Below are 11,218 nucleotides of genomic sequence, written 5' to 3' on the forward strand. Positions count from 1 at the left end.
CGGGGGGCCGGAGAGAGTCGGGGAGTGACGGAGGAGAAGACGGCGGCCATGGGAGGAGGATGTGGTGCGCGAACGGGATAAGCTTCTCCGCTTCCTTCAATTGAAATTCGATTCGATGAGGATAATAATTAAATTTTCGTAAAGAATAAAGTAATGCTTTTTATCAAATATTTAAGCGATTTTAGTTTTGTAATGATATTGAGAAAAAAAATCCCAAACAAAAAAAATTATGTTTTTTAAGTAGAAATTCTCAATCATTAAAATAATTCTACGGACCACAAATAGCAAAGACATCCTATGGACGGCGAAGGTTGTGACATGGCCCCGCGGGGCCTACCAAGGGCGACCCCAATTCGCATGCTAACTAGGCCGTCCTTCGTACCTCGGATAAAGGACGCCTCAGATGAATATGAGGAAGGTCTTCCTTGAAGGATCCAACCCATCAGACCAACTAGGACGAGCCCACTACTTCCCAACCTAAATAGATCGAGAAAAAGAAATGAGCCGTCAATTCCAAGGTGGTTAATGTGGAACTTCAGTAAGTAGCCGTCCCTTATGGCCATTCGATCACATAACTGTTCAACTTAAATGATAGTATGGCCTTGCAACTGCTCGGTTTGAGGACCGCTCGGACCAAAAACTGTCCAGCCTCGCAACCGCCTCACTTGAGTGCCGCTCGAACCATCCGCAGCCCGGTCTTATAGCAGCTCGGCTTCAAATGGCTGCTCAACTCATATAGTCGCCCAGCTTAAGGACCGTCGGCCGCGTAGCCGCCCAGCTTAACGACCTCCAAGCCTAACAACGCCAGACCACATCTATGGGCCCCACGGGTCGAATTCATGTACAAAATGAAATATCCCTTCAGTACCTAGTACTTTAGGGTACATCATGTAATTGTACAATGATTCATTCCTATAAATATATGGTCTATTTCATGAATAAAGTTTACACACATTCCCCCTCTCTCTCCCGTCCCTAAGCATTATTCCTTAGGCGTTCGGAAGAATTTGGGTCGGAATGACCCCATACTTGGTCAGCACGCTTCTAAGCTTCGGCCATAGAGCCAACCAGAGGCCATACATATACTGATTCTGGTAGAACACCAGATCAAGACTAACATCGTTTGTCGGGTGCCACACGACTAGCTTCTTGTAAAGGGTAATCTTGGTACCCGATACGTAAAAATCTTGCAGGCTCTTCGCCTCCCGATCAGTCAGAAGGGAGGAATCGACCGCCCACATGGTGACAAAGAGAACCAGAGAACATTTCAGGGCCATTGCAGTTGGACGAAAAGAACGAATTATAAAGAAGGAGAAGAGACCAAAAAACTAAGAGAATAGAATGCAAAAACTAAAAAAAGTGTCCCCTGACCTTATTTATATAGCAAACACACAAATCAAAGGGACACAAAAGGATAAGTAATGCACCAACTCTTATTTCAAATTCCTCCCAAAATATTATTTTATTACAAATAACATTCTTAAAAGTTTCAGATGAAGTGTTTAGTAAAGGGATCCTCCGTGGCTTCAGACGTGGCATATCCCTTCTCAAGCAACCTCTCGAGAACCATCTCTCCACCTATCCTAATCCGCTCCATCTGACTGGCCTCATTATGGAATCAACTTAGGACTGTTGAATCGCGGATGTATATCATCTCGACAAAGACGTTGTTCTAGGAACCTTGGAGCAACACAACTTCTCCATCCAATTGGGCGACAAAAACCGACTGTTGTTGAACGGCGGCCTCCAGATGCTTATAAGAAGTCATTAACCCTGACATTCCATCGACCCAGGAGGGAGTCTTGGTGAACGGTTGGTTTCTGGGATCATGCAACCTCGTCAATGAACAGGAAAGGAGGGGTGATCACATCAAGAGGCCCAGTGGCAATGACAAGGAGCGAATCAACCACATCTCTCGACTGTCGGATACCTTCGACATCCTCCGTCATAATCAACATCTTTACATTTGAAAGGAATATCAAGTAATTATGCAACTCATGAGTCTTTCTATCTCCAATCAAGTCTTGTGAATACCTTCCTCTCCCGATAGGGGGCCTCCTCTTCTTTCCTTACGAGGATACTGGAAAAGGGCTAGTTGCCTGCTCTCGAACTAATGCAATCGCCAGCCGCTGCCTCCGCTCTCTGGCTACCGCGATCGACAACCGCCCCCCTCCTTGGACAGGGCAGACGGGTCCCACACAACCCTATCGTCACTCGGGCTAGGAATTTCGGGTGTCCGGAGAAACCTCTTCGGTGACCACTCTTCGGGTCTAGGAAGAAGCAACCAGATCGACCAAATCAGGGCCGATTGTCTCACTCGTTTTCTCGTTTCTAATCACTTTCTTTTTTAGACAAGATGCCTGAGCAGGGGGAATATCTCGCCAGGTCAATAGGCTCGGGCCGACCATCTTTTTGCTCATACCGCCCGACATGATGCCTACTTAGCAGTAAAAAAAATCGACATCAAATGAATAACCCAGTTTCTTGCCTTATTTATAAGACACGCATGACACATAAATAAAAGGGAGAAGTGATTATTAAATTATTCTTTTTAGCTGTTGTAACACAATTAACTAATAATTTCTCTATCCTTATCGCAACCAACATCATAAAGGAACATGAAGACTTGGGGAACTAATATGTATACACCAAAATTGCCCGCACAAATCTCAAAGATAACGAACGACTGAGAATACGAAGCATCCATTCAAGGTAAGTGATCAACCGACAATTCAACGTCAAGCATGAGAAATCGCATCTCTAAAACTGGGATAGCTCAAGGCTCCGAAAATGATTCCTCACTTGATAGCGGAAAGATTTGCAGAGGGTGAGGCACGAATTATCTCGACAGCGAGCCTCGTCAAAATATCCCGCATAGACACCAACAAGATCCGCCCAGAATCATGCGAGAGGGGAGATCCGGCCGAGGCAATGAACTGATCATACACGAGACACAAGTCCTGTAAGACATGAGACAACAAGTGAACCACGACTCACCTGACAAAATAAATTGACCCATGACCAATTGGGCGAAGTAACATATATTGTAGAGCATATAGGCCAGACCTCTTAACAAAAAGAATGACGGTATTCAGACCAACTTAGGCGGATTTCAAACGAGCAACTGATACAATCGGTCACTCGTTGACCGACAACATTCACTTAAACTCACAAGTCATCGTAAACCATTATTCTTTGTCTGGTCTTTTTCCTGAGAAAATTACCGTGTGCTCTTACTCTCGCCTCTTTCAATTCCGACTCTCAGACTGTACTCACAAAAAGACAAGTTAGGATTCAACATACATAAATACATACATACATATGTATGTATGTATGTATGTATGTATGTTAATTATTTGAAAATTTGAACACTTTTTCTTAAAATTAGCCGCCCTCGTCCAGAAAAGCCAACACAAATTTAAAAAAGGAACCACTTTTGGTTCTTATTGGATAACGGAACAAGTAAAAGAAATTCAATTGTTTTTCTCTTCCTCTCAATCTCCTGATGGCTGATGCAGTTAAAAATTAATATAAATTTAAAATTACCTCAAATCTCCTGATGCAGTTAAAAATTAATATAAATTTAAAATTATTTGAATAATTCAAATATAGTTTTTTTTTATTTATTAAATAAAAATAAATTTATCTTCAAATGTCAAATTCGCGTTCCTAAAATTTTATATTATAAAATTTAAAATTGAAAATAATCTTACGCTTATCATGAAAAAATACAGCAAAATATTTTACTTATTTCAGTAATATAATTTATAAATACATATTTATTCTAATAATATTAGATATTATGATTATATATATATATATATATATATATATAATAAATTAATTACAATATGTTATCTTTATTAAAAAACGAACAAATATGTCTTCTGATAAAAAAAATCATTTAAAATATAAATATTTGATAAACATCAATAAATTTTAAATATTTTTGCATTTTAAAATAATCCCAAACGATAATTATATATATTTTTTTAAATTTAGATACCTTATAATTTAAATAGAATGTCGTCTCATTTTGAATAATTTTATCCGAAACACAAGATTTTCTTAATATTTTACTTGCTGATTAAATATAAGATTTTTCGGTTAAAAATAGTTTGTAAAAGAATTTCCTTACAAGATCAACTAAAACTGTATATTCTTTTTCCTTGCAAATTAAAAAAAAAAATTAATTTTTACAAAATAAATAAATTTATTAAAAAAAAATTTTTGAGAAATAAAAGTAAAATTTTTAAAATTTTTAATGAGAAAAAAAAACAAAATATTATATTTGAAATTATTTTAGAGATCAATATTATTGCTATTGTTGAATTATATCAAAATGAGAGACTAAAAGTCTGTTTGGGGCAGGCGCATTTGTTTGAAGAAGAAGCTATGAAGTTATTGAAGAAGTTGTTGTACAAAAGACTGTGGTGGCTATTGCCAAATTTTATTTATTTTTTTTAAAGTCAGACGCAGTTTTCTGGCCACCAGCGCAGGTAGCCAAGTCTGATGGGAAAACGCAGCTTTCAGCTGCACCTTTTTGAGAACGCAGACAAAACACTGTTTTGCCAAATAGAAAAAACTACGATGCGGCACCACACCACCATCGCAACACAGCCCCAAACATATCCTAAAAAGAGATGCACACCACATTTGGTTACCATGAATTTATATGAAATAGGCAATTAAAAGTTCATCTCAAAATTAATCAAATGATTTTTGAGACTGGTTCCGATTAAAAAATTTAAGCTATTTTAATCATAGCTGCACACCACATTTGCAAGACTTTAAACCAATGATTTATTTGTTCAAAGTCTAAACTCGACTTGAAATTAGCATTTCTTCTCACTTGATCTCGAATCTTTAGAAAATGGTGGTTAGTAGGTCCCAATTTCTATAGTTGTTAGTCAACTTAATTATGAAAATTATAGAGCCTCTCTCTGCCTTGAAGAACCTCATGAGAACCTCCAATGCTCGATAGAATTCACACGAGTTCATCCGACTAGATCCGCTAAACTTGAATCCTTAAACGAGCTACTCCAACCGAGTCCGCTCACTTTTTATGAGTTCTTCCTCCATGCTTGTTTGTATTAATGGAGTCATCCAACTAAGCTCGTCGATATTGGCTGATGCATCGAGTTTGAAGAACAGTTTTTTGAGGCAGAAGGAAGATAACTTCAGTTCATCATCAAATATATATGAATTGGTCGGAAACAAAGAAGATTAATGTTGATTATGATTGTGATTGTTGGCCGTAATAAGATTATTTATTAGAGTTGGTGTGGGGTTTTTCCTCAATTTATGTACCAACTACATTTGGGCCGTTTCATATCTGCATCAACCAGCATTGATGAAGACTACTATTAAACTCCTAAGAAATAAGAAGACATTTTTATTTGAAAAATGTACGATTGAGTCATTTTGGTAAAGTGGACTCCAATTTTTTTTATGAGTAGTTTTATTGGCAGAGTAAACCTTTTTCATATTAGAAATTTACATGAATTTGCTTAGTCATCTTGTTAAGAGAGATGAACTTACATAGTAGTGTGTCAAAATAGACCTCGATTATTTATAGAGTTTATAGAAGTGTCAGAATAGTTCCTGGTTATTTCAAAATTGAGCTCTAGCAGTCCTCCATGGAAACTATTTTACATTAATTTCAAAATTCTAAGACTATTTTGGTATTTTCATAAACTCTGAGACTAAAATGACATCATGTAAATAATCGGGGACTATTTTGACACTTTACTCTGAACTTATATGTCATAAAGGCAGAAATTAGAGGGTTAATACTTTGTTATGAAGTTTAATTTTTGAAAATTCAATGAATCAAAATTAAAAATGTATAAATTTTATAAATAATGAAGATTTAATAATAGAAAAGAATTTGGCACTAAGTTTAAACTCTGACTAAGTAAAAGGTGCATTGATTTTTTTATTTTTTATTAATCAAAACTGAAGTAAATGAAACCCAGTGTCATAAGTGTAACATATCATACCATAGCAGGATTAGCAGACAAAAACAGATGAACACTAAAACAATCAACAAATAAGACACTGAAGCTATAGATTACTAATAACTTAATAAACTATTTTAAAAAATGAGTAATAGTGTAATTTTCACTCAGATTATTTTAAAATTTTTAATAATTCACAAAATTTCTTATGGTAGATTTGATATCATAACAGTGTTGATGCGTGTTAAAGAATTTACGGTGATAGAGTAACGAGTTATCATATATACATTGCACTAGAATCAGACACACATTTAAGTAATGAAAGTGACGACTAGAATCACCAAAAGTTATTACATGAAAACCCGAAAAAAGAAAAGTTACAGGACCTAGCCAAGTTGAAATGATGCTCTATGAGTTGGTGATTACATGCATATGCTATTATCTCACAAACGGGAAAGGGTTACACAGTTTCTCGAGTTACAACGGTTGTGTTTAGAAGAGCTTGTTACCTCATGGTAGGGAAGGGTCGCAATGGGGAGTAGTTGTTGGAGTTGTGATACATTGTCTTCGAGGTTGGCACAATTTCTAGGATGATGCACTACTTCGTAGAATACTTCGTGACTCCAAGGTATTGGTTGTTACTTCGCACAATGTTGAATGAAGAAATTTGCAGAAAGTCAGTGCATAGTGAATAATGAATCTTTAGGTTTTGCATTGCATGAGAAACAAAGAAAGTAATATGGACAGGAATTTTGGCACAAAGAAATTCAAATCCATAAAAGGAAAGTCCATCTCAAGTAGAGAAAATGTTAGAGGTGAATGTTGGAACTAAGAAAACAAAATGCATTTTAAGGACTGCAAAGCTTCAATGAAAGCTTGTGATAAAGGACAGTAAATAAATCTCACTAGAAATGCTTCCACAAAAAAAAAAAAAAAAAAAAAAAAAAAAGACTCTCTGGTGTTATTCCTAGTCAGCACTGAATCTTGCATAATAGATTCAAGTGTCTCTTTTCACGCATGCCCCAATAAAGATGTATTTAAAAATTACAATCATATTGATCTAGGGAAGTTATTCAAAATATATTTGGGTCGAATCAGTGAATACTATAATTTATTTAATAAATTGCGATCCATTAGTACCTTTGGAGGAAGACTTACCTAAGAAAGCTTGGAGTGATAAGGAGGTAAATCTGTCTCATTTAAAATTATTTAGGTATTTTGTATATGTAAATGCAAGCTGATGTCGGTCCATTAGTAAGTTTGACTCAAAATCTATGAAGTGTGCCTTCATTTGAAATGACTCAAATGAGTTTGGGTACAAGTTCTAGGATTATCAAAATAAAACTCATCAAAAGTAGACATGTTGCATTGAGTGAAATGGAGATGTACGAGGGCATGGTTAAACCTTAGGATAGCCCACAATTATTCTAAAGAGTCCAAATATGTTGAGATAGAATACACTGGTGATCATAAGGGTAGAGAAAGAAGTGCTCAACTAGATGGAGCACAAAAGGTTCCTCAGTCACCTGCTGCTGAAGTCATGAGGTCTAGCAGAGCAATACGATCTGTACACATGTATTCTCCTTCATTACACATACTTATTCCTAATTGATAATGACGAATCATAGTGCTTTGAGGAGTTAACTCAAGTTGAATATTGAAGAGAGCGGGAGCTTGCCATGGATGATGACATGCAGTCATTGGAGTCAAATCAAACTTGGGATTTGATGGTATTACCATACGACAAAAGACCAATGCATAATAAGTTAGTAAATATGTTGAAAGAGTATTCAAATGATAGCAAGCACTACAAGACAATGCTTATTGTGAAGGTGTTCCAATAGAAGTAAGGAGTAAACTACATAGAGATTTTTTTTGAAGTTGTGAAAATGAAAACTGTTCGAGTTATGTTGAGGTTGTTAGTAGAGGAAGATCTACATCTAGAGTAGATTAATGTAAAAATAGATTTCCTAAATGGAGATCTGGAGAAGGAATTATACATGGTGCAACTGCACTATTACAAGCTTCCAGAGAATGATGGTTTGGTCTGCAAGTTGAAGAAGTGTCGAGCTCGAAGATAGTTTTACCAAAGGTTTAACAGGTTCGTGTAAGATAGTGGATACATAAGTGTTAGGTAAACTATTATTGGTTCATTAAAAATTTGAGTAGTTGTTGTATCTTGCTTCTTTTGTATGTTAATGACATGTTAATTGTAGAGACATATATGGAGAAAATCAGAGACTTAAAGAAGCGATTATTCAGTGAGTTTGAGGTGAAAGATTTAGGTCCAACCATAAAAATCCTCGGGATGAGAATCAACAATTATAGGAGTGCGGGTACACTGAAGTTGTCACAGACAAAGTATTTTGAGAGGATTCTACAAATGTTCAACATAAGTAAAGCAAAGTCAGTTTGCATTCCCTTAAATGATCGCTTCAAACTATCCAAAGGGCTATTGTCTAAGCCTGTAGCAGAGCAAGCACAGAAGATGAGAACTATGCATGCCTCAGCAGTTAGAAGTTTGATGTATCTTATGATTTTTACAAAACCATATATTGTATATGCAGTGGAAGTGGTTGGCAAGGACAAAGGCAATCTAGTCAGAAATTATTGGGAGGCAGTGAAGTGGATTCTCAGGTATTTGAGGGAAATAGTCAACAGGGTACTTTACTATAAAATCACAAAGATTAGTCTATAGGGATTTATAGATTCAAATATGGTAGAAGATTTGGATAGTAAAATGACTACAATAAGGTATATCTTCACCTTGGGGAACAAAGCGGTGAGTAGGGTTTCAGACAGTAGAAGATTTTTTCACTTTCAAATACAAACCCCGAATATATTACTATCATTGAGGCTAGAGGAGATGATTTGACTATAGAGCTTCATGACAAAATTGGGCAAGGAGGAGGAAATTGAAAAGCTTGATAGTGATAGTATGAATACAATTCATTTTGCAAAAAATGGTGCTTTTCACGAAAAACACATTTAATTGAGGTATCACTTTGTACGCTCTCTCCTAGGAGATGTACAGTTATTCTTAGAGATGATACATATAGCTCATAATCCTATTGACATGTTTATGAAGGTGGCGAATATTGAGAAACTGGAGTTACGCTTGGCTTCAGTTGGAGTCCATGAAGGTTGAGATTGAGGTTGAGTCACACCACGGTACTTGACTATGAGATGATACATATGGAGGTACATATATAGAAGACAAGAGTTGGGTGCTATCAGTCTCCAAATTGGAGAATGTTGAGGTGTGGAGCCTGATTCAAAGCAGCAGGAAGCAACCAACCAAAACAAGGGTGCCCAAGAGGCATGGCAGAGTGTTGCTTGCACTTGCAGACAGAGGGTGTGGTGCACCTATGTCTCGCACTAATTTCATGCATTTATGCACCTGGTTCCAGAGAGCACAACATTCCCATGCTCAGAAATGGAGCAAGTGCAATAGGCACAATTTTCTCTGTTGATTCTGTTTAAAGTTCATGTTCGATGACTTTCAACATGGTTCTCGTTAATCAGAGAAGTGTTGAGGAGGAGGATTTCGACATGCATTTCTTTTGTGAGATCGAGAGAAAGGGTTTGGAGCAAAGTTTTGTCAGTTCCATTGATTATAGAGAGGAGATCGAGTGAGTATTTTATATATTTTTTTAATTTTTATAGTATAAATTTCTTGGTGTTGTAGCTTCGTAGCTTTTCCAATTCTCGGGTTTTTTCACATTAAATTATGGTGCGTTTTTTTTGGAATTATTTTGTTGTGCTTCTGTTCGAATATTTTATTCTGAATTCCTTGAATCATTGTTATCATATTCCACAGTATGGTTTTGATTTCTATTTGATTGAAGCCCAAGAAGTATAAGATTTCCATCCCAATAAGACTAAATGGGGGATGAGGATGAGGGAGAGGACACCTGCACAAAGAAAAAGGAAGAAAAGTAAGAGAGAGGAGGTATACTAGTCATAGAGAGAAATTTGTTGAAAAAATCTCTAGAATAGTAAGAAGAATAAGAAGATTAATTTGGCAGTCAAGTTAAAAAGATTAATCTCAAGAAGAAACGTTTTTATTATACTTAGAGAGAAATTATAATGATAGAATTCTAATTATCAAAACATTCATATTTTTAAGTGTTATTATTTGTTTCAAATTATTCATAACATGGAGGTCTATGGAAGTTGTAGGAACTCCCTCAAGCATATGCACAAAATAGTGGCATCTTATCTCGATCAAATGTGCATACACTCTTCAGAAGAATTTTATGAGCAACAAGTTGTATAGGAATGACAATGGTAGCTATCAACGCCTTTTACACTTGGTGAACTATTGTGAGAAGGAGAAAAGGAAGGGGTTAGTAGAGCTAGTTGGCATGACTTAAATTAGTTCTAATTTATATCTTTATTATGCTTGAATTATTATATTTTTGGGTTAGCCTAAATTGCCACAATTAAATGACCATTTTAGAATGAATTTGAATTGGTTACATGTAATTCAATTTATAAATTAATTTTCAAAGCCAAAATTTACAATTGGTTCAACTCCATGTGAATGTTTTGATATTCAAAGGTTACATTAAAACTTAATCTTGAACAAAAGAAACTTTTTTGGGATCCTAGCAATTATCTAACATTTTGTGAAAAGTACAAAATATTTAAAAACCATAAATCCCTCAAGCATATTTATCCATTATAATTGGGTTGATTCAAACCCAAATTTAAAATTGAATTAAATTTTGGATAAAAATAATAAGACTCCTTAGTAGTTAGTCAACATTAAGGAAATGCTTGTTAAGAAAACATGGCTTAATTTAATGTCTCAGTCCAATATGGCATCAATCTGTTAAAACCTACTAAAGATATACAAAGATTAGCTAAATTTTTTAGTTGAGCTCACCTAATTGCTCCAATGATCATGACCTTAAGTTGCTAAATCATTTGTCAACTGTCCAGTGATAAATTCTCATAGTTGCAAGGATATACCTTAAAAGGGATAACCAAAATACCAAAAATTCCTATGTATTTACTTATCTAAGACTTTAATATTGATTTGTTAATATTTATAATACTCAAATATTTATATTCTATTAATAATATCACTATTTTTTCATACATAAGTTAAAACATTAGAAATGAAAAAAATTCAAAGTTTATATGTAGGTAGATTTTCTAAGCATATAATAATATAGTGAGGGATTGTCTAAGAAAATGGTCTTTCATATCATTTAACGTACACTATGATTTATATTATTTTCTTTATGTTG

General features: G+C 35.4%; 1 protein-coding gene across 1 annotated transcript in view; it reads right to left on the minus strand.

Annotated features, from left to right (window-relative positions):
• LOC110027887 (pentatricopeptide repeat-containing protein At4g18520-like) overlaps nucleotides 1–1,277 on the minus strand; it is an 8,495-nt gene extending 7,218 nt beyond the window's left edge. The window contains exon 1 of the mRNA XM_020729506.1: nucleotides 1,030–1,277. Coding sequence (XP_020585165.1) covers nucleotides 1,030–1,277 — 248 coding nt within the window. The remainder of the gene's footprint in view (nucleotides 1–1,029) is intronic.
• Nucleotides 1,278–11,218: the final 9,941 nt, after the last annotated feature.

The sequence above is a fragment of the Phalaenopsis equestris genome, unplaced genomic scaffold, assembly GCF_001263595.1.
Source record: "Phalaenopsis equestris unplaced genomic scaffold, ASM126359v1 Scaffold000462, whole genome shotgun sequence".
In the NCBI taxonomy this organism is placed as follows: Eukaryota; Viridiplantae; Streptophyta; class Magnoliopsida; order Asparagales; family Orchidaceae; genus Phalaenopsis; species Phalaenopsis equestris.